At 43.1% G+C, this 25,011-nt stretch overlaps 1 protein-coding gene across 2 annotated transcripts in view; it reads left to right on the plus strand.

The window, feature by feature from the left end:
- LOC122557066 (serine/threonine-protein kinase 26) overlaps positions 1–25,011 on the plus strand; it is a 124,391-nt gene that overhangs the window by 54,683 nt on the left and 44,697 nt on the right. For both annotated transcript variants that reach the window (XM_043704337.2, XM_087992259.1), the window contains exon 2: positions 17,345–17,575. In XM_043704337.2, the coding sequence (XP_043560272.1) occupies positions 17,345–17,575 (231 nt within the window). The remainder of the gene's footprint in view (positions 1–17,344; positions 17,576–25,011) is intronic.

Raw genomic sequence — 25,011 nt, forward strand, 5'->3', positions numbered from 1 at the left:
GGTCTGTAGTTCCCTGGCTTTTCCTTACCACCTTTCTTAAATAGTGGCACCACGTTAGCCAGCCTCCAGTCTTCCGGCACCTTACCTGTGACTATCGATGGTACAAATATTTCAGCAAGAGGCCCAGCAATCACTTCTCTAGCTTCCCCCAGAGTTCGAGGGTACACCTGATCAAGTCCTGTGAATTTTTCCAACTTCATGCATTTTAAGACATCCGGCACCACCACCTCTAATATGGACATTTCTCAAGATGTCACCATTTATTTCTCTACATTCTATATTTTCCATGTCCTTCTCCACAGCAAACTCTGATGCAAAATACTTGTTTAGTATTTCCCCCATCTCCTGTGGTTACACACATAAGCTGCCTTGCTGATCTTTCAGGGGCCCTATTCTCTCCCTAGTTACCCCTTTGTCCTTAATGTATTTATAAAACCCATTTGGATTCTCTTTAACCCTATTTGCCAAAGCTATCTCATATCCCCTTTTTGCCCTCCTGATTTCCCTTTTAAGCATACTCCTACCACCTTTATACTCTTCTAGTTCACTCAAGCTCTGCTGTCTATACTTAACATATGCTTCCTTCATTTTATTGACCAAAAACTCAATTTTTCTAGTTACCCAGCCTTTCCTTTCACCCTAACAGGAACATACTGTTTCTGGACTCGTTATCTCATTTCTGAAGGCTTCCCATTTTCCAGCCATCCCTTTACTTGCAAGCATCCACCCCCGATCAACTTTTGAAAATTCTTGCCTAATACCATCAAAATTGGCCTTCCTGCAATTTGGAATTTGAGATTTTAGATCTGGTCTAGATTCATTGAGATTTTTGCGGTTCATGGATGAAGGCCCCCAACTCCCCCTGTGCTGTAGCTTCCTGCAGTCTTTATTTAAATAATAGTTCTCTCCTCTTCCCTTCCTGCCCAAGTGAATACCGTCACATTTTCCCATGTCACTATACTCTATCTGCGCACTCACTTAACTTGCCTGTATCCCTCTGTGTGTCATCCTTACAACTTCACATTTATTTTTGCGGTCAAACTTGGTTATAGTACATTCACTGTCATCATCCAGGCATGCTACATGATACTGATTAGAAGACTACTGAATAACATTAAGAGCACGTAGTGTTCGAGACAGTATTTTAGCAAGGATTAGCTAGCTCATAGAAAACAGAGTTAGGATAAAGGTTGGGGGAAATGTTACATTTTCAGGATGATAATCTTTAACGAGTGATGTGTCACAGGGATCAATGTTGGAGCTGCAATTATTTGTGATATATATTAAAGACTTGGATGGCAAAGAAATAGTCGGGAAGGTGATGAGGACGACTCGCAGAGGGATGAAGACAGGTTAAGAAAGTGGGCCAGTTCTTGGACAGATGGAATATAGTGTGGGGAAATGTGAGGAGTCTCGCTTTGACAGGAAGAATAGAGGCTGTGCAGGTTATTTGAATGGAAAGCGACTGCAGAAAGCTGCAGAACAGAGGGATTTGGGGGTCCTTGCTCAGGAATTACAAAAAAAAATTAGCGTCCAGGTTCAGAGGGTAAAAGGGAAGGCAAATAGAATGGTTAGCCTTTATTTCCGAGAGAATAGGCAAGTGCTGCTAGAACAACACAAGGCAGTTATTTGACCCCAGTTTGTGAATAGTGTTGGTCCCCTTATGTAAAGAATTAAATCTTGGTATTGGAGTCGGTGCAGAGAAGACACATTAGATTGATCTCAATAGTTCAGGCTGTGATAGACAAGTTTTTAATCAGTAAGGGAATCCAGGGTTATTGGGAAAAGGGAGGAAAGTGGATTGTTGAGGATTGTCACTTCAACACACCACCTTGTTTCCTGGCCAACATCTCTGTCTCAGACTGGCTTCAGTGCTCCAGTCAAGCTCAGTGTAAGCTGGAAGAACAATACCTCATTTTTTGCTTGGGAACTCTTCAGCTTCCTGGACTCAATATCAAGTTCAACAGTTTCAGAGCTTGAGGCATCTTGTCCCACATCCTTACCCGTCCCTCTACACACCAATACATGGTCTGCCATTACACACTACCCATTGTTAGCCAGTAATACCCCCATTAGCAACTATTCATTCTCTTAGCCAGATCGTTAGCCACTCCTATGATTATCCAATTGTTCTTCTCTCTCTTTGGGTTCTGTCTCCCCCTGTCATTCACTCCTTACGCCCTCTCCCCACCCAATCTTCTGCATAAAAACTGCCTTTTTCCTAGCTACCATCACTTCTGAGGAAAGGTCACTAAAGCTGAAATGTTAAGTCTGATTTCTCTCTACCATTGCTGAGCATTTCCAGCAATTTCTGTTTTTATTTCTGATTTCCAGCATCTGCAGTTCTTCCTTTTTGTACTGAGGATTATTAAACTAATTCAATGATGGATTGAACTAAATGGGCAAAATTGCTTATTTTCGCTCTTGCATCTCACTGTTATGGACAACAAATACCCTCTCCCCTTCCTCTCTCCTGCCTATTGCATCAATTTTCTGAATGTTTTGCCCAAACATTGTCTTTCAGTCTCTCTCCTGAACAAAATGCCCTGCGTATAATGTCAGCTTGCAGCGCATCTTCTGAGGACAGCGTGTCACTTTGTGAGGACGGTCTGTTTGGCTCAGTGGCTGCGATATTTGTTTTGCGGGCCGATACTGGAAAAATAGTATTTCTGTCAGACAGAGTTGGTCATGAGAAGTGCATCTAAACTCTCCACAAAGGGCTCACTGTGCTTCACTGAGCATCCAAGCTGCTTTGCCCATGGATTGCTTTGAATTACAGCCCAGAGGCTGGTGTAGCAAGCATAGTGTGTGTTTTGTTGCCCGGGCTGGTGGATTTTGGCTTTCATGTTTACAGGAAAAAGCCCAACCACTCCCCCACCAGCATTTCTGAATACCCCACAGAGGAGTCTGTGGTCTGGTATGACTGCTATGCAGCTTCCTACTGGATATCTGGGCTGCGGGCATGGACAGTACCACTATTCAGTGTGCTGTACTGGGTGGGACCCTCTGACTACTGAAGGCAGCTTGTTCCATGCCAGCTGTTGAAGCCAGTTTCTCGTAACTCAAATCCTCTAATCGTGAGGACTGTGGCTCGAGGTTAGTTGTGTAGAATGTGCACCCTGTTGTGGATGGTTTGAGACTTTCCCTGGTGGTGAGGGGGAGGTTTGTTTTCGCCGCTGTGTTTGTTAGTTTCCCCACCTGCTCTTGCTTCTATGTGCTGTCCTTCAGTATGTTTCTAGCAGTGTGACAGTATCATTCTGTACAGGCATCTAACTGAGTGTTTAGTTTTGATAAGCACATATTGGGAACTCTGAGGGTTCAAAATCTCAATCAAGTTGCTGACAATCACAAGCTTGGCCTTGTTTAGCATCTGCCAAACCCTGTCTGGGATCACCCTGCCTACTTCTTTATCTTGCATTCAAAGACACTTCTCCCTGTTTCAACAGGCTGCTTTCACATCCATTCTTACTTTCTCTTTCTCTCTCTCCAATCCACTTTTCTCTTTCCATCTTATCTCATTCTCTGTCCATCCTTCTGCCTCCCTACGCCCCCTTCCCTCTCTCCGCTTCCCCCGCCTGCCTTCCTCCACCCTCTCCCTCTGTCTTTTTCCCATTCTCCTGTTCCCTCTCTCCCTTCCTCTGCCTTTCTAACACTCCCTTGATCCTTCCCTCGCTCGCTCCCTCTCTACCTCACTCGCTCCCTCCATCCTCCTCCACACATCTTCCCTTCTCTCTCTCCTGCTTCCTCCTCCTTTCCCATTTCTCTGACTCCCACCCTCTGTCTGTACTAACCTGAGGTCAGTGATACCTGGTCATCCTAAATACCTACTCACGACTAGTTTTTCCCCTGTCAAATGCTCTCCGATGTTGTGATGTCTGTGGGTTTGTAAAAATATGAGACTTTGATGACTTTGCCATTAATGTGATTGGTGATGCCGTTGGCGATGAGAGAAGCCCACAGTCGTTCTTAGCCTGACATGGTAACTGAATGGGTTATGGAACCTGATGGACTGTTGTTTAAAGTTTTACCAGCCTTTCTCATACACTGGTAAAGAGCTCCTCATTTGACCGTGTAAATGCTGTCCATTGCCATAGATGTTGGAAAGTACAAATTACCTTGTCAAAAGAAACAAATGACAACTGTAGGGCTCTTGGCATGGTGGTAGGGTTCCTACCTCTTGACCAGGAGACCTCGGTTCTCTAGTCCCACCTGCTTCAGAGGTGTACATTAACATCTCTGAACTGGTTGGTAGAGAAAATATTGACACGGATAACTGGTGAGAGATAGCAAGGCTAGCAATTCTATCTACTTTGCACTTTCGCCCAATTCACTGGCATGGCACTGATGGGCCAAATGATTGTTTTGTGTGTTGTTAAGATTTGTAATTCCCTGCTATGTTGGAGCTGAAGGATTGGCAGATGTTGGAACTCTGCTAATGGACAGTGACAGTTATTGTCAGACGTGCATGCAATCCGATTTCCAAGATGCATTGAGGCATGTGGGACGTGACCATCCCAGAGAAGAAACTCCAGTTTAAACAAAACAATGATACTTGCAAATGAACGTACCGGTTGTGCTGGTCCTCCAGTTTGAGTCAGACCAGTATGTCTCATTCTCCAGTTTTATTTGTTTTTAAAACTACTGAATAGTTGAGATGTGTGCCCTGAGATTATTACTGAAACTGCAGCTTACTGACCTGACGTAGGGAGTGAATTTGGTTGTTGGCAGTTTCCTGTTCTTGACCATGGTAATTTTGTTAAGGGGTTTGGACTTCTCGGGAATTATCAGGGATCCTCTAGGCAGCAGTTTCTGCCCCAACTCGACCGGAATGTGGTAGTTTCCTATAACTGCCTGCTGTGAAATGGACGCAGTCTAATAATAATCTATTCATTTTTAAAAAAAAATCATTAATTGCATTAAACTGCGTGTATTGCTCTTTCTAACTGTCCCTTGATTTGAGTACCTCGCTAGGGCCATTTAATAGAGCAGTTAACAGCCAACAACATTGTTATGGGTTTGGAGTCAAAAGGAGGCCAGACTGGGTACGAACCATTAGTGAACTACATGGATTTTTTTACAACAACCAGAAGTGATTATGCTGTCTCCTTTAGGCCAGCTGTCAAAGCATTAGCCTGGGGTTCATAGATCATAGAGTCCTACATCATGAAGACAGGCCCTTTGGCCAAACTGGTCCATGCCAACCAAAATGTCCGTCCACCTGCTAACCCCGTTTCCCTGAACTTGGCCCATATCTTTCTAAACCTTTCCTCTCCATGTAGTTATCTAAATGCCTTTTAAATGTTGTTAATGCACCTGCCTCAATACTTCTGCTGGGTTCTAGATTACTAAGTTAGTGACATTACCAATATGTCCTTTTGAATGTCTCAATTGAACCATATTCCAAGGTATCTTATTTCAGACCCCTTATAAAACCCTCTGCCCCTTTTACTACCTACTTGAAATCTGCTCCCCTTCATTCTCAATCCTTTCATAATTCCAGAGTTTAGGATCCAGACACACTGGAACCGTGACCACCAATGGAGATGTTATGAAAACTGGGCATGTGTAAGAGTCCAGAATTGAAGGAGTAAGATGTATAAATTCAAGTTGTTGCTGCTTCATTGGAAAATATTTGGAGTTTAGAGCAGATGCAAGTTAAATTATTAAACTCTCAATGGAATCAAAGCTAATAGAGACAAGTTGATGACTGCCTCTAACTCTTTCAACCTCTCTTGCTTTCAGTCCGCTCCCTGTCCACATGTCTAACTTCAGTGATTTGTTAATTTGTGTGAATCATTCTGGCAATCTTTGAATCCAAGCTCTGAAGGAAGGGAATAAATAGCATATGAGGAAAGGTTCAGCTGGTTAGGCCTTTACTCAGTGGAATGAAGGGTAGCCTTATTGAAACTCATACGATTCTTAGAGGACTTGACAAAGTAGATGTGGAAATGTTGTTTTCCTTCATGGGAGACTCTAGAACCAGAGGGTACAATCTCAGAATGCACATTTGAAACAGAAATGAGGAGGAACTTCTTCTCTGAGCGTAGTGATTCTGTGAACATCTTTACCCCAAAAGGCGATTGAGAGTGCGCCATTTGAAGGCTGAGATTCAGACTTTTTAATTAGTAAGGGAATTGAGGATCAGAGGGAAAAGGCAGGAAAGTGGAGTTATGGATTATTAGATCAGTCGTGATCTCATTGGCAATGGAGGCTCAATGGGTTGAAAGGACTTCTGTTGCTCCTTTGTCTTACAGTTGGTTTGTTCAGTGGGTATCTCGATAGTGAAATAGAAAGACAGTGCAGGTTAGGGCTGTATGTCAGTCAAAATCAAGATGTAATCTCCACTGCTGGAGCCTGAATCAATGGCAGAGCCTGAGGCTTTGCCAAATCAAATAGCATTCTGATTATCTCAGACTCTGTCGGCTGAGCAATTATTAATCAGAAGATGAGAGCTGCCAAATCTATTGAATGTGGCTTGTACCTGAGTCCTGAGCTGTAGCTTAGCCTGCTCACTCATTATTGACTAGTCCTGGCTCTTGTATTTCAGTTCAAGACAAACTTGCATTTGCATAGTGCCCTTCATAACAGTAGGATGCCCGAAAGTGCTTTACAGCCAATTGGAGTACTTTTGAAGTGTAATTCCTGTTGTAGTTGTTAAGCCAGACATCATGAAGTTTATTTGCAACACTAATTATTTACAACTTTCAATATCACAGGCTTAAGCATACAGTCTTTGTCCTGTGCTAACAAAATAACTGACTACAAAGACTCATAGTAAGGAGTGACTAAAGGCGAGATGGGTATCTTTGTGTCAGAAAATCATTTTGTAATGTCCTGTAATTGTCTTAAAGGTACAGTTATGTCTGTTCTGGAGTCCATGTCCGAATGCAACAATAATCACCAGGGAATCAGTTTGATGATGTTAGTTGGGGGATAAATATTAGCTAGAATATCTGAGAACTCTCTTGTCCAATTTCAATATGTGGTGGGGCCTCAGTTTAATATCTCATCTGAAGAATTATCTCTGACAATTCATCACTCCGTCCCTACTGCTACTTCTACTCAAGTGTCAGTCTATATCTTTGTTCTCCTGCCTCTGGAGTGCAACTTGAACCCACAACATTATCATGCAAGGTGAGAGTGCTACCTGCTCAGTTGGTACTTCAATCCCAAATGAAGTCATTGATTAAAAAAAGTCTTTGCCTGTTGTGATGGACCAGACCAGGCCTGCTCAAAATATATTAAGCAGGCAGGCTAGACACTAACGTTTTCTTAATGTAAAGGTAAATGTAAGGTGTTGTGTTCCCATTGCAATTCAATTGGTCGACTACTCGATGTTATTTATTCGTTCATAATAGTTAAAATATAATAAAAGAAAAAATAAATTGGCTTAGCTGTAACTAAATTGGAAAGCTTAACAGAATAATAGATTAGTTAGTTACTAAACAGTAACTGTTCCACTATAGTAAAATCCCATAAACAGACCCTTGGCAAAATGCAAATTCAATAAAATTATTGTCTCACATGCAACTCCCACAACCCCAGGAGGAAGAAAAATCACAAGAACTCTGACAGAGTGTAGCAGGGAGAGATGTACTGTAACAACAGGCCCAGCAACAACTACTGAGAAACTAAGAAACTAAAAATTCTGGTTCTGTGAGAGCTTGACCACACCCATTCAGGCTGCTTCTATTGTTCCAACTTTAAAACAAAACACAAGGTCAAGCTGTTTACTTTATTGACTTTCCAAATGGACAACTTGCCATCTCTATCTTAAAACCTCTCCTTGAGGAAAAAAAAGGACAAAATAACCTCTTAAAGCCACGGTATCATCACACCAAATTATCCGAGAGTTGATTGTTAAACCTGCCCTTGCCAAGCCCTTTTAATATCTGTGTGCTGCACCCCCACTCTCTGAAGGAGAGATGTACTTCCTCATCATGAACCAAGATTGTTTATTACTTTGTTTGTTTGACTCCCAATCTACAAGCAAGGTAGCCCTGGGGAAGTTCTGGTTGCAATATGTTATAGTTAGAAGGCTAACCTCAGACGAGAATGACCTCCCCGTGTCTGGTAAAAATGGTGTGCAGTTCTTTGATTACTGTGGGTAGTGCATGAGGGGCTGTGTGAAAGTCAAAGCTGCTCAATACTCACTTGGTTTGAGAAGCGAACAATTAAATTGTTAACGGAGGCTAGTTGACATATTACAGAACTTGGGGATTGGAGAATGGAGTATTGCAAAAGTTGGCCATTTAGCTTTTTGAGTCTACTCCATCATTCGGTATGATCATGGCTGATCCTACCTCTCAGTGCCATATTCCAGCTTTGTCCTCCATACCTCTTGATGCCTTGTAAATATTAAAAAATGATCTCTTTATTAAATGTAGCTGCTAACAGGTGATCATCTTTTTTGCCACTTCTTCCCACTATCCCCACATCCCTTAATAGAAGTAGAATTTCCACAGTGTGGAAATTGGCCTAATAAGTCCACACTAATCCTCTGAAGAGCATCCCACCCAGACCCCTACCCTATTACCCTGCAATTCCCATGGCTAAGGCACCTAACCTACACATTCCTGAACACTATGAGCAATTTAGCACGGCCAATCCACCTAACCTGCACATCTTTGGACTGTGGGAGGAAACAAAAACACCCAGTGCAAACCCACACAGACGCAGGAGATCCAGAAATCTATTGATTTCTTCTTAACTTATTCAATGATTCAACACCCAAGGTTCTCTGTGGAGTAGAGAATTCCAAATATTCACCAGCCTCTGTTTGAAGGAATTCCTCCTCATCATAGTCTTGAAAGGTTGGTGGCAGCAGCCTATTCTGCGTGGGAAGTTAGGCACATATTGAAATTGCATATCTTGTCTGGGCTACTGTATGGAGGAAATGGGGGATAAAGTTTAGGATACAGAAGCAACTTGGATTACTTGGAGAGAACTTGTGAGTGTCTATCTTCCACCTCAGAACACTTCAACCCCATGGCATCAATATGGACTTCACCAGTTTCCTCATTCTACCACCCCCCCCCCCAACCTTACCCTGTTCCAACCTTCCAGCTCAGCACCATCCCCATGACCGGTCCTACCTGCCAATCTTCTTTCCCACCTATCCATTCAACCCTCCTCTCCGGCCTATCACCTCCATCCCCACCCCCATCCACCTATTGTACTCTTGCTACCTTCTCCCCAGCGCCACCTCCCCCCTCCCATTTATCTCTCCATCCCGAGGCTCCCTGCCTTCAGTCCTGATGATGGGCTTTTGCCCGAAACGTCAATTTTCCTGCTCCTCGGATGCTTAGTGTCCTGCTGTGCTTTTCCAGCACCACTCTAATATAGACTCTGATTTCTAGCATCTGCAGTCCTCACATTTTCCTGAGTGAGTGTCAATGTCAAGTGGAATAGCTTGTGTACATGTGCGAGAGAGAGAGGGCAGCAATTTTCCAACGCCCCTGGCACTCAGTCACTTTAGGACATCTAGGAAAGGCCTAGCAGATGGTCAGCAGCCTGCTCTCTGGTAGAGGACTGTTGGGCATTGTGGACAGAAAGGAAATAAAGAAGCTAAGAGATGGAGGAGGCAGAAAAAGCAACAGAAACTAACTTGTGTGAAGCCAAGGCTGCAGAATACAATCCTCCCCATTGAACTGCTAATTCAGATTGCATGCTGCCAAAGACTGAGGACATTGTTGCAATAAGAAAACAAACCTTAAAGTTTATTTTTGGTATTTAGTATATCACAGCAGCTGCCAAGTGGCTAGAATATCGCTTGATGAATCGAGCACAGAGTGTGTAGACTCACTCATTAAAGAACATCCATTGTGTAGTCACAGCAGGTTTATGGACTGGTTCAGACAGCACTTTTTTTTTAAACACTTTGGGCTGTCTTGTTCTGTACCTTTCCCTGTTCTGTGAGAACCACCTGTTCGCCCAGAAATGAGCAAGAATGAAATGAGCCTTTCTCAAGACTGAATATGCTTGTCATTTCCGCCTTAAAATGTGGTTTCCTTGTGACATTCTTCAATGAGGGACTGGAAAGTATTAACCAGTGAAATGACAGTGAAATGGCAAAAGAAAACATTCCAATAATAGCTGTAAATCAGGGGGTGGAAGGGAGGGAGGAACTTGGTGAAATCGCAGTTATGTGGGAAGTGATACGGAGTAAACTGATGGACTTGCAGGCTAGCAAGACCCCAGATCAAGAACCTGTTATGTTGCGGTGGTACATCTGGGTCTGATAACAGGGGCTTGGGGCTGAAGTCAGCCTGACTCACTTGTGCTGGGCAATCTTTAGCCAGGAGCAGCACAGGGAGCTATGATTCGTGTCCCTGGTCCTGCCCCATTGACATCATCGATGTATTGCATCAAGGTAGGTTCCATGCTGGAAAGTGGCAAACATAACTCCTCTATTCAGGAAGGGAGGGCAGCAGAAAAAGGGAATCTGCGGATCAGTTAGCTTGACGTTCGTTGTGGGGCATTCATGGAATGGACACTTAGAGAATCTCTCTGAGGAAGAGTCCACATGGTACTGCAGAAGGGAAATCATGTTTAACCTATTTATTGGAGTTCTTTGAAAGAGTAACTTGTGTTGGGGATAAAAGGAAGCCTGTTGACATGATGTATTTGGATTTCCAGAAGGTGTCTGTTTGCAGTGCCATGTTAAGGGTTACTGTGCAAAGTAAGACCTCATGGTGTAGGGTGGAGAATATGAATTTGGGTAGAAGATTGATTTTTTTTTTGGTTGGCAAAAAACAGAATATGCAGACCAGGGCTCGGCCCAGGAAGACGAGACTTTAAAATCTAGACTTTTTTTTTCTTTTGGATAGGATTTTTAAGATCTGGACCTTTTGTCTTTTGGTTCTATTTCTTTTATTTTCTTTTTAAAAAATATTTCTGGTTTTGTATTTTAAACGGCGTTGGAGAATGGTAATTTTGTACATAGAGACATAGACATGTACAACATGGAAACAGGCCCTTCGGTCCAGCTCGTCAAGCTATCCCAACCCAACCTAGTCCCACTTGACAGCACCCAGCCAATATCCCTCTAAACCCTTCCTATTCATATACCCATCCAAATGCCTTTTAAATGCTCTAATTGTACCAGCCTCCACCACTTCCTCTGGCAGCTCATTCCATACCCTACCACCTTCTGCATGAAAAAGTTGCCCCTTAGGTCTCTTTTATATCCTTCCCCTCTCACCCTAAACCTATCCCCTCTGGTTCTGGACTCGCCCACCCCAGGGAAAAGACCTTGTCTATTTACCCTATCCATGCCCCTCATGATTTTATAAACCCTTGAAAGGTCACCTTCAGCCTCCAACACTCCAGGGAAAACAGCCCCAGCCTATTCAACCTCTTCCTGTAGCTCAAATTCTCCAACCCTAGCAACATCCTTGTAAATCTTTCTAAACCTCTCAATGTTTCACAACATCCTTCCGACAGGAAGGAGACCAGAATTGCATGCTATATTCCAAAAGTGGCCTAACCAATGTCCTATACAGCTGCAACATGACCTCCCAACTCCAAGACTCAATGCTCTGACCAATAAAGGAAAGCGTACCAAACGCTGCCTTCACCATGCTATCTACCTGCGACTCTACTTTCAAGGAGCTATGAACCTGCACTCCAAGGTCTCTTTATTCAGCAACACTCCCTAGGACCTTACCATTAAGTGTATAAGTCCTGCTAAGATTTGCTTTCCCAAAATGCAGCACCTCACATTTATCTGAATTAAACTCCATCTGCCACTCTTCAGCCCATTGGCCCATCTGATCAAGATCCTGTTGTAATCTGAGGTAACCTTCTTTGCTGTCCACTGCACCCCCAATTTTGGTGTCGTCTGCAAACTTACTAAATATGCGTGTCATGCTCACTTCCAAATCATTTATATAAATGACAAAAAATTGTATACCAGCACCATACACTTTTCACTGTATTCCCATACTTGACTATACATGCCAATAAAATCTAATTCCTAATCCTAATAAATTGGTCTTTTCCTTATTGGCAGATTTGACACATGGAGTCCCACAATGCGGCCTCAGTTTTCTACTAGTTATATCAATGACTTGAAGAAAGAGTGAAGGCATGGTAACTAATTTTACAGATGACATAAAAGTAGGAAAGTGTGTTGTGAAGATGGTGTAAGGAGATTGCAGACAGATATGGATAAGTTGAGTAGTCAAAAACCTGGCAGGGGGAGTACAGTTTGGAAAAATATGAAATTGTTCATTTAGGCAGGAAGAATGAGAGAATATTATTTAAGTAGAGAGCGACTGTCTAAATCCAGGGTACAGAGGGATCTAGGTGTTCAGTGGTTGAGACATTTGCCATAAGGAACACTGCTCCCCATGCTTGAACCTGTCAAAACCCAGTTGCCCATCAGCTCTGTGTCTGCCGACCTAACGGGAACAGGTAGCCAGTGTCTGTTCTGATCTGTCCTCCCACCTTGTTCCTTTGTTGGCATCAATCTATACATTTCTCCTTGCTTTTGCCCCAGTCCAAGAGGATGTTTAATCAGCTGCTTCCCACGATTTGGAACTCTCTCCATAAGCCTCTCTTAGCTCTCCGCTTCCCTCCGATCCTCTAAGGTCCCACACAAATCGCACCTCGTTTTCCCAAGCTTTTAATCCCAGCTTCAAAAATGGCCTTGTGATCTCTGCTTTTTCTTGAGCCTTTAATGCATCATGGCTTTGGGCATTCAGGATGCCTTTGGGTCCGCCGCTGAAGAATGCTCAATTTGAGAGAGTCGCAGTTTCAGATGGTACACGATCCTCCACAATCACTTCAAGCAGTGCTTCGGCCAACAAGGTTCGAATTGTTCTTCCGATCCCCCCCCTCGCTATTTTTCCTGACTCCCATGTCGTTTCCTCGGAGTTTAGTCGGGTACTTGAGGAAGTTAATTTTTTATTCAAAGAAGACAAACGACATCAGGGTTTATCTGTGTTAGCAACTCAACTTGGGCTATCACCATCCTGCAATCCCACTGGCAATGTCCTTCAGAATGGCTTGATGCTGTTCCCATGTTCCTTCCTCTCCATTCCTAAGGTTGACCATCCCTGTCAAACCACTTCATCAAACAAAGCCTGTCTTTCCCCTCATCCCTCTCCTTTCCCATTCACAACCTGACCCTATTTAGGTCTGGGTGCAGACCCCGATCAGCAGTAATTGCTGATCTTCTGCTAGTTTTCAATGGATGGAGAATTCCTACCACAGGGCTGACACATCGTTCCTGAAATGCAGCTATTTTTGAGGAGGGGATGACAAGAGAGAGGCAGTTGAATGAGGTCTGATTCCACACCATTATTAAACACATGGTTGTGTCCTAATGAGTGTGACACATTGAGCCAATGTAATCGAACCATGCATCATACAGTGTTTGGTAATGCTGTGTGCAGACTTTATCCTGTCTCACATAGCAAAACTGGATTTCGGACAGCACCTTGAAGCTGTTTGTGACCTGGATGGGTTGACCTTTTCCCATCGAGAGCATCAGTATGGAATGGGAGAGGTGCAGTAATGAGACAAGAACGAAACTAATCTGAAAATGATGGAAATATATGGAAACTCATCAACAACTGCAAAGTGGAAAGGCAAGAGTTCTCTGAGGTGCGGACATGTCATTAGAACTGAAAGTCGAACAACAACTTTCTGCACCATACCAGTAACTGAGACTTACGGAAATCGTAGACAACTGATCGGAAAGATGGGAAGAGCTCCCAGTGACCGCCCTTTATCCCCAGGCACTACCCTCTTATGGAAACGAATGCTGGCACTTTGCCTTAAGGAGAGGGTGAGGCAGATTCAAAACTCTGTAGCTTGACAGTTTCAGGATAATGGAAAAGGGCAAACGCCCGTCAGTGCCATCATGTAGAGGCTTGTTCCAGGTATGCACTAAGTGCCACACTGTAGTCTCACCCTGGCTGGGAGTGCTGACTCATCCCATTTTGATAGGAGAGGTTGGGGATTACTACAGTGTGCAACTTTTGACTTGTCTTAACCCTGAAATGCAGTCAGCCCCCAAACTATCTCTGGTGCTGCTCATTTTTGTCACAATGTTCCCATACCCTCCACCCAATTTCCCTTCTTTGTATATCCAATTTACTCTTCACTGGTTAATGAGGCAGCACAGTGGCTCAGTGGTTAGCACTGCTGCCTCACAGCACCAGGGTCCCAGGTTCAATTCCAGCCTCGGGCAACCGTCTGTGTGGAGTTTGCACGTTCTCCCCGTGTCAGCGTGGGTTTGCTCCGGTGTCCTTCCAAAATCCAAAGATGTGCAGGTCAGGCGAATTGGCAATTCTAAATTGCCCAGATTGTTAGGTGCATTAGTCAGAGGGAAATGAGTCTGGGTGGGTTACTCTTCGGAGGATCGGTGTGGACTGGTTGGGCTGAAGGGCCTGTTTCCACACAGTAGGGAATCTAATCTAATCTTTGCCTCAATCGCTCACCCTGATTTCTGTGGCCTCAGTGTTCTTTGGGAGGGGCTCTGCCTTCTAAATCACTTGCCATAAAATTTTGTACTTATCTACAGGGCAGTGTTCACTTCTGACTAATATTTCTCATTCTTACTATATCATATCTGTGATCTGTGTCACCCCGATGAAAGTAGGTCCTTCGTATTATGCATTTCCTCTTACCAATTGGCAGCATCCCCTCTGCGTCCTGTCTGAAACTACTACATCGCTTTTTTTTTAATTCATTAACAGGATGTGGGTGATGCCGGCTGGGCCAGCATGTATTCTCTACATCTCAGGGTGGTGATGAACTGCCTTCTTGAACCAATGCTGTCCATGTGGTGTAGGGAAACGCCCATCATGGTTAGAGGGGGCTTACCAGGACTTTAAGCCAGCAGCATGGGAGAACAGTGAAATATTTCCAAGTCCGGAAGTATGTGGCTTGGAGGGGAACTTTCAGGTGGTGATGCTTTCATGAATCTTGTCATTGCCTTTGTCATTTGAGGTGACAAAAGTCCCGGGTTTGAAAGGAGTCTTAGTGAGTAGCTGCATTGCATCTTGTAACAGTACACATTACTGCTATTGTGTGTTGTTGGTGAAAGAAGTGAATGTCAAAGGAATGTCAGGAGCTAATCAAGCTGGCCGCTGTGTCCTGGATGGTGTTGAGCTTTTTGAGTGTTATTGGAGCTGCACCATCCAGGCAAGTAGGATGCATTCCATCACACTCCGGACTTGTGCCTTGTATATGGTGGACAGGCTTTGGGAGATGGGAAATGAGTATTCCTAGCCTCTGTCCTGCTTTTGCAGCTACTGTATTTATATGGCTGCCCAGTTCGGTTTCTGGTCAGTGGTAACTCCCAAGATGTTAAACAGTGGTGGGTTCAGTGATAGAAATGCCATTGACTGTCAAAGTGTGATGATTTGATTCTCTCTCCATCCTATGGTGTGGAGACATTTATGTGCTTGATGTATTTTTAAAAATAAAACTTGATTGGCATTTAATTTCCAGGTCTTCTGAAATTACATAAATTGTAAGACACTGCTCATTGGAGCGGATCTCCTCACGGTTATTGATAAAAAAAAAAATTAAGGATCCTTCTGTATTCAAGCACAGATTTTGCAGTCACAAGTAATCCCTAAAGTTTCCTCAGATCTATATATGCACCTGCAGAATGTGATTCTCAAAATGCTGTTAAAAGATCTTGCTTCCCAAATGAAAGAAACACAGATATTTCCTTTCAACAGTCACTGACAAGCTGCAGTCCTGGAAGAGGTGTGAGTCAGCAATGTTTCTTCTCCATTTCAGTGACCATGCGTCACTCCACAGGCTCAATAACTGTCGGCCCTGGACGGATAAGCTCAGCAGTGACAGCTCACCTTGTTTCCCTTGCCTAGAAAGACCCTCCAGTTTCCACTCACCTCCAGTGCTTCCTCCTCCACCATACTCCTCAAATCCCTACCAGCTAATCCCTTTATTGGCTTCCTCCAGTTCTTGGACTCTGTATAGTTCTGTTAAGGAAGAAGATTGCTGTGTATGGGAAAAGCTAATGATTGAAAAGTTTGAGCTCTTTGAAGTATGCTTTTTACTTCAGAGGCTGTTGGCTTCCTTCATTCATTTGTAATGAGAAAGTGCTGGCACTGCAAAGATGATACCTGTGGTTTGAACCAGAGTTGATAGGGGTCCATAGTTGAGTAGGTAAAAGTGAGGACTGCAGATACCGGAGATCAGAGTCAAAATTAGAGTGGTGCTGGAAAAGCACAGCAGGTCAGGCAGCATCCAAGGAGCAGGAAAATCGACGTTTCAGGCAAAAGCCCTTCATCAGGAGTGCCTTGTCCTGTAGTTAGTTCTGTGTATTGATCTTATCTGTGTTATTTCAGCTTGGTCATGTTAAAATAAATATGGTGGCTAGTTAGCAAAGGACTGAGCAGTGTGCTTGGAGCTGTAATCAAGGAAGACCTGGGGATTCAGGGGGAGGTTGGAAGACCTTGTAAAATTCATATCTCAGTGTCACTGCCAAGGCCAGCATTGATTGTCCTTGTGATGGTGGTGACCAGCTACTATCTCGAACTGCTGCAGTATAAGTAGTGTAGATTCACTCACAGCGCTATTAGGGAGGGCGTTCTTTCATTAACACTGATCTAGTGTTAATGAAAGAACGGCAAAATCTTTGCAAGTCACAGTGAAGCCGCCTTTGCCATTGAATAGGATGATCTGATGGCGGCCTTAACTGCTCTTTGGTCAGCTCTGCCCATAATCATTGGCACTCTCTTGTCAATCAAAAAGATTCAATGATCTGGTCTCCAAAGCTGAATGGGTTGAACAATCTCCTTTTGCTCATGATTTTGCGTCTACTTTGGAGGGGCATAAGGGGAAGGTGATGTTTCCCAATGTGTCCCCATGTGGCCTTGGCCTTTTAGCCAGTAAGCTAAAAGGCCAAGGCCACGGTGGCACAGTGGACGGCACGGTGGCTAGCACTGTTGCCTCACAGCGCCAGAGACCCGGGTTCAATTCCCGCCTCAGGCGACTGGCTGTGTGGAGTTTGCACGTTCTCCCCGTGTCTGCGTGGGTTTCCTCCGGGTGCTCCGGTTTCCTCCCACAATCCAAAAAATGTGCAGGTTAGGCAAATTGGCCATGCTAAATTGCCCGTAGTGTTAGGTGAAGGGGTAAATATAGGGGAATGGGTTTGGGTGGGTTACGCTTCGGCGGGTCGGTGTGGACTTGTTGGGCTGAAGGGCCTGTTACCTCACTGTAAGTATTCTAATTTAATCTAATCTAGAGGCCAGGTCCTTAGCAGATGCAGTGACCGATGAGCGCCCGGTCAGTTTATCTTACAGAGGAGCGAACCTTGACATTGCTAATGTTGGTTTTTTTTTCCCCTGTTTGTCAGAATCACCGGGCAGATCCTGAGAGACTGTTCACCAAACTAGAGCGGATCGGAAAGGGGTCTTTTGGTGAAGTCTTCAAAGGAATTGATAACCACACACAGCAAGTAGTTGCTATCAAAATCATCGACCTTGAAGAAGCTGAAGATGAAATTGAAGATATCCAACAGGAAATAACCGTCTTAAGCCAATGTGATAGTCCGTATGTAACAAAATATTTTGGATCATATTTAAAGGTAATGAACAATTTGATATGTTTGATTACAATGGGATTGTTAACGTTAAAGTGTTGAAGGAGGCCAAATAGTTCATCATGCTCCCAGACAGGACAGATTTACTGTAGATCCATTTCCCTGTAACTCTTCTTATTCTTTTCTAAATAAAGAAGAACTAAGAGCAGCAGCAGGCAATCCAGTCCCCCGAGGCCTGCTTTGCCATTTAATTACCTTATGGCTGATCTCATCTTGGCCTCAGTTTCACTTACCTGTCTGCTCTCCATAACCCTTCAGCTCACTACTAATTAAAACTCTGTCTGTGTTCTCCTGCTTACATTTATTCAGTGCCCCAGCATCCACCACACTCTGCTGTTAAATTCACAGTCTCACTAGGAGAGATAAGTTGATTCATGATCCTTTGAGAGATGTGATTTCTCCTCATCCCTGTTGTAAATCTGCCAATCCTTATCCTAAAAAAGCTATGATGTCTCATTCTGGATTACCCCACATTAGGAATCACCCTCACTTCGTCTACTTCGTCAGTCCCCTTTAACATGTTATATACCTCAATTAGATCTCCTCTCATTCTTCTAAACTCCACAGAGTGTGGGCTGAAAGAGCAAAGTTCAAGCTGAAAATAACAATCTCGAATTGAACTATAAGAGAAAAAGTAGGCCGTTTGACCCATTGCATCAGATGTGCCATTCAATGGGATCATCGTTATCTGATAATACTCAACTCTATTTTCCTACCTTAACTCTTGATTCCCTTACTGATTAAAAATGTCTTCTCAGCCTTAAATATACTTAAAACCGTAGCCTCAGCAACTCTCTTCAATAATAAATTTGACAGATTCACTACCCTCTGACTGACAAATTCCTGTTCATCTGTCTGAAATTGATACAACCTCCCCTCATCTATCTTCTACCAATCTTCTAAACTCCACTGAGCACAAGACCAATTTACTTAACCTCTCCTCAAAACAAAATCTGTCCGTACCTGGGATTGTCTTAGTGAACCTTCTGTGGACTGCCACCCGCATCACTACATCTTTCCTTAGATAAGGGAACGAAACCTGTTCGCAGTCCTCCAGCTTTGTTCTTACTAGTGCTTTGTACAGTTTTAGCAAGACCTCCCTCTTTTTCTGGACTCAATTCTCTTTCAAGTAAAGGCCAACATTGCCTGAGCCTTCCCTATTACCTACTGAATTTGTAATACTGGCTTTTTGTGATTTATGCACGAGAGCTCCTGAATCCCTCTGTACTGTAACTTTCTGCAGTCTTGCTTCTTTAAATAGTATTCAGCTTCTCCACTCTTCCTGCTAAAGTTACCCTCACATTTTGCCATGTTATATTCCATCTGCCAAGTTTTTGCCCACTTGCCCACCTGTCTGTGTCCCGCAGATACTGCATGTCATCCTCTCTGCTCGCCATCCTACCTATTTTGTGTCATCTGCAAGCTTGATGATAATAGGTTCACGTCCATCATCCGAGTCATTCATATGTATTGTAATCAAAGATGACCACAACACTGATCCCTGTGATACTCCACTACTTACAGATTGCAATCCTAAAAATGCGCCCTTTATCCGTACTTATTGTTCGTTAACTAATCCTCTATCCAGGCTAATTTACTATCTCCAACACCATGGGTCCTTGTCTTATTTAGTAGTCCAGTGTGCATATCTTATCGAATGCCTTTTGGGAATCAAAATATATTACATCAATTGGTTCCCCTTTGTCTATCCTCCTTATTAATTTGCCAAACTTGATTTCCTCTTTATGCAGCCGTACAGATTCTGCTTGATTGTATTGTGTTTCTAAATGCTCTGCTATAACATCCTTTATGATAAGTTCTACCATTTTCCCATTGACAGATGTTAAGCTACCTGGCCTTGGTTACCAGTTTATGTCTCCGTACCTCTTGAATAAAGATACTACCCTGGCAATTTTCCAGTCCCCTGGGAATTCTCAGAATCTTGAGGATTCTTGGAAAATTTCTGCCAAGAAATATCTCTGTGGTTAGGAACATGGGAACAACTATAGGCCATTGAGCCCTTGAGCCTTGTCCACCATTCATTGGGATCATGGCTGATCTGTGGCCTAAGTCCATATCCCAGTCTTTGGCCCATATCCCAAACACCTTTGCTTAACAAAAATCTGTCTATCTCAGGTTTAAAATTAACAATTGATCCAGTATCTACATCCTAAAATCCTTAGTTTTACCATGTTATTAGTATCATCTACTATGAAGACATTCATTATATTTGTTCAACTTTTCTTTCATTTCTTGCTTTCCCATTATTATTATCCCAGCCTCATTTTCTAAGGCGTCTATGTTCACTGTTTCTTCCAGTTTGTCCTCATAGTTTCTTTTCTCCCTCCTTTGTATTATTTTGTCATTTTTATTTGGCTTTTAAAGCTTTCCAAATCCTTTGATTTATCACTCATCTTTGGCATGTTTTATGTTCTTTTTCAATTTGATACTGTCCTTAATTTCCCTGGTTAGGAAATTTCATGGTTGGTTATCCCTTTCCTAGAATGCTGTTTCCTGACTAGCATATATCTTTACAGTGAGCCATTGACTAAGATCTAAAACATTTACCATTGTTCATCAACTTTTTTTTGCCAAACATCCTTTTCCCAGTTTAATCCCTAAACTCGGCTCTCATTCCCTTGTAAATACCCTTATTTAAGTTTAGCTAGTTTCTTAATTTCAAACTGAATTCTAAATTCTATCAGGTTATGGTCAATGTTCCCATTTATTCAGAAATTATGTATTAAACCTGCCTCTTTATGCATTACCAGATCCAAAATAGTCCAACCAGATTCCTGGTTGGATCTACAACATAGTGTTCTAGGACCCTATCCTAAATACACACTATGAATTCTTCCTAACCACATCTGATTTGTTTTTCCCAATCTCCCTGAAAATTAAAGTTACTCAAATAATATACTTCCTTTGTTACCTATTCCCCCTATTATGTCCTGATTTGGTCTTTGTGCTACAGAACAGTTACTGTTAATGGGTCAATACCAATGATTTCTTCCTCTTGTTATTTCTTGACTCCATCCACATGGATTCTACACCTTCCAATCCAAGATCATTTCATAATAACGTACTAATTCTACCCCACACTAACAAAGCATGGTGGCTCAGTGGCTTGTACTGCTGCCTCACAGTGCCAGGCACCTGGGTTAAATTCAACCCTTAGGTGACTGTCTATGTGGAGTGTACACATTCTCTGCCCATTTTGCATGGGTTTCCCCTGGATGCTTCAGTTTCCTCCCACAGTTAAAAGATGTGCAAGTTAGCTGGATTGGCCATGCTAAGTTGCCCATAGCATCCAGGGATATGTAGGTTAGGTGGAATAGCCATAGAAAATGCAGGCTTACAGAGTTGGGTAGGGGAGTCGGATATTCTTAAGGTTTGTGTGGTCTTGGTGGGCCAAATGTCCTGTTTCCAAACTTTCCAGCTGAAAGCTGCCTCACCACCCTTCCTTTCCCTTCCTGTCTGACCTTTTGAAAAGTCTCATATTCCTGTATAGTTAACTTCCAACTTCTATCTACTTAGAGCCATTATGGAGATATGATTATAAAATCATATCCGTTAACCTCTACTTGTGCCATTAATTCATTTATTTTATTCTAAATATGATATACATTCAAATAATGAGCCATTAATCCCAATTGGATCAGATTTTTTTAACCTTGTACACTCTGTCCATTCCTGTTGTACTCTGGGTACTCTTGTTGAAATCGTTCTGAAATGAGGGAGAACCGCTGTAGCAGATGCACAACATTGATGTCCTTTCTGGGATTACTGTCATGCATGCTGATCTGGGAACCTGATTAAAGGAAGAATGTTCCGATCACGGAAAGAAGACTGTCAAAATTCACTGGAATAGCACAAGGATCTAGGAACTCGAACTATAAATAATGACTCAAAGGACTGGCAGTTTCTCAGAGGAGCTGAGAACGTCAAAGGGCAGCTCTTAATGATGGTATCTTCAGGGCTGTGAAAGATGTTACAGTGGTAGACAGTTGGGAAATTGTGTTAGCAGGGGGCACATATTCATATAATCCTACAGTGTGGAAGCAGGCCATTTGGCCCATTTGAGTCTGTACAGCATCCCACCCAGACCCCCCCACCCCCAACCCTATCCCTTCCCAGGTTCGATTCCAGCCCCGGGCAACTGACTGTGTGGAGTTTGCACATTCTCCCCGTGTCTGCGTGGGTTTCCTCCGGGTGCTCCAGTTTCCTCCCACAGTCCAAAGATATGCAGGTCAGGTGAATTGGCCATGCATTAGTCAGAGAGAAATGGCTCTGGGTGGGTTACTCTTCGGAGGGTTGGTGTGGACTTGTTGGGCCGAAGGGCCTGTTTCCACACTGTAGGGAATCTTATCTAAAAAAAATCTATTACCCTCCATTTCCCATTGTTATTCCAGTTAACCTACACATCCCTGGAAACAATGGGCAATTTAGCATGGCCAATCCACCTAACCTGTACATCTTTTGACTGTGAGAGGAAACTGGAGCACCCAGAGGAAATCCATGCAGTGAAGGGGAGAATGTATAAACTTCACACAGACAGTCGCCTGAGGCTGGAATTGAACCTGGGTGCTCGGTGCTATGAGGCAGCAGTGCTAATCAGTGAGCCACTGTGCTGCCAGAAATGATTAGTGCTAACCATTCATTATGTTCACATTTGACCACAGGTTTTGATACGCATTAGATGTTAATACTAGCACAGCAATTTCATCTCTATTGAGACGTGGGACCCTGTATGACTAGGGAAAGCAACTATGAATCTCCTTCATTGATTATATTAGAAAACCCTTTCTGAAGCAAATAGAAGTAAAGTACTTCAGTTGGTGGAAATCTAGAATAAAATAGTGAATGTTATAGAAACTTAGCTGGTCTGACAGCCATCTGTGGAGAGAGAAACAGAGTTAATGTTTTCAGTTGAATATCAGTCTTCAAAACTCTGAAGAATGCTCTGATGAAGAGTTGCATCTGACTCGGAACATTAACTTGTTTATCTCTCCAGACCTGCTGAGCTTCTCCAGCATTTTTTGTGTACCTTTGTGAAGCAATAATGTAAGATCCTGGATATACAGGGTTAGTTCAGTGCAAAATTATGTCCAGAAATGAAAAGACTAGAAAGGAAACAGAGGGTTAAGAGTGAGAAATAAGAAATGGAATTTTTTAAAATGTGTTTAATGTTTAAATCTCCAACTATAATTAAAATGTGAAAGAATGAAGCTATTGTAAAATTTAATTTTCTGTGCTAGAAAGGGACGTTGCCAGTAACTAAGACTTGACAAGCGGTTTCAACAGGAGTGCAGCTGAAAAAAGACATATTTTGACAAAGCTCTTTATCCTGCACTCATCAGGACAACTCACAAGAAATACCAAAACCAAAAGCAATATTTAAACGGGATGAGAGGAGAGAACTGATTGACCAGCAAATACTGTAGCAATTCGGGTCTTGCAGCAAATTTGGAGAGAGAAACGGTTTTGACATTTGGAATCCTTTAAGAGTCATCGGTTGATGGTGGATTTGTACTGGGTTTTACCAATTCTAATTGGACTGTGTTGTCCTGTCTCCAGGGGCCTCTGTGGGCTGCTGTTGGGTGCTTCAGCTACTGTTTCTCATCAAGCGTATTTAAAGAACTTTCATTTTATAGCTCCTTTACCATTTGGAAAAGGCATCCTCGGCCTTTAAAGCCAATGAAGGATGTTGAGGTGTAGTTGCTATTGTAACGTAGAGAACCTGGCAGCCTCTTTTAGCAGAGTTGGTGAAGGAATAAATATCCCCAGGACGCAGAAGAACTTTGACAATGCGAAATGGTATCTTTCCTATCTAGCCAAGAGAGTAAACAGTTCTAACTTCTCATTTGAAACTCTGACCGTGTAGCATTTCTTCAATATTGCACTGAAGTGTCAGCCTCTGATGTTTTGAGGTTTCTGGCATAAGGTTTGAAACTTTTGATCTATTGAGTTATGACTGACCCCAGCCTCCAGTTCTGTGGAAAGGCTAGAATTAGAGCAGAGGAGAGAAACTGAAGGGAGAGTTATAAAGGTGCTTAAAGTATAAAGGCTTTTGATCGAGAGAATGTATTCCACAGGCAGGAGGACCAGTAAATAGACACAGATTCAATGTAATGGGGAAATAAGAATTTGCAAATTGCTGAGGAAAAAAACAGTTATCTGTAAAACTTTGTTCGAAACGGAAGGAGAAGCAGATTCAACACTGACTTTTGAAAGGGAATTGGATAGATTCTTGAAAAGAACGAGATTTCAGGGTCCTGAGGAAGCTGCAAAGGTTTACGATGAATTGGCCAGCTCTCTAAAAGAGCTGACATAAATGCAGTGTGTTGGCCAGTTCCCTTCTGTGCTGTGTATAATGTTGTGGTCTGACAGCCAAAGCCTGCAGTACAGCACAAATTACTGTGATTGTGTAATTAATAGCATCAAACTTGTTGATTTTTGTGCTCCCTCTGTCTTCCTTCCTTCACTTGGACTTTGTGCCTTCCTTTTTATTTAAATGAGGAATCCGTGCCAAGGAAGTGTGTGATATTTCATCAGATTGCCCTGAATGTGAGACATACACGGCTGTCGACTCATCACTGAGATATCTGCTGTCTTTGAAGAAGTGTGTTGCAAAGCCAAGGGATTCTTACCATCAATCTCCAGGATCCTGATCTGCACCAGGGTCATGAGAATGCCACCACCTATAAGCTGCACACCATCCTGACTTGGAACGTTAGTCCTCCCTAGAAATCGTAGAGCTCCCAGAACTCCCTCCCTAATAACACTGTTGGTCCAGCATTCACGGCAGTGCTGTGGCTTAGTTTATTAACGCACCTACCTAGTAACTGAGATGGTGCGTTCAAATCCCAGCAGTGCCTGCATCTCACTTAAAGATTCCCTGCTTAAATTTCCCAGGAATGCCATTTTAAGGGTGGTTAGCACTGCTCCCTCACAGCGCCAGGGAAGCGTGTTCGATTCCGCCCTCGGCTGACTGTCTGTGAGAAGTTTGCACATGCTGTGTCCGCGTAGGTTTCCTCAGGGTGCACCAGTTTCCTCCCACAGTCCAAAGATGAGCAGGTCAGGTGAATTGGCCATGCTAAATTGCCCATAGTGCATGCAATGTGCAGGCTAGGTGGATTAGCCATGGGAAATGCAGGATAGGGTAGGGCTCTGGGTCCGGGTGGGCTGATCTTTGGAGAGTTGGCATGGACTTGATGGGCCGAATGACCTGCTTCCATACTGTAGGGAATCTATGATTGACCAAGGCGTCACATCACTACTTTCTTCAGGCATATTAGGGACGTCAATAAATGTTCTCCTTTTCTATAACATTCATATGTCCCAAAATGGTTGTCTTTTTGAAAAAGACTAATGATTCACAGTGATAGGGGTTGTTGTTGACTGAACAGTGATGCCATTGT

Source organism: Chiloscyllium plagiosum, unplaced genomic scaffold (genome assembly GCF_037043375.1).
Source record: "Chiloscyllium plagiosum isolate Xiang-an unplaced genomic scaffold, Cpla_swu_hap1 HiC_scaffold_11, whole genome shotgun sequence".
Classification (NCBI taxonomy): domain Eukaryota; kingdom Metazoa; phylum Chordata; class Chondrichthyes; order Orectolobiformes; family Hemiscylliidae; genus Chiloscyllium; species Chiloscyllium plagiosum.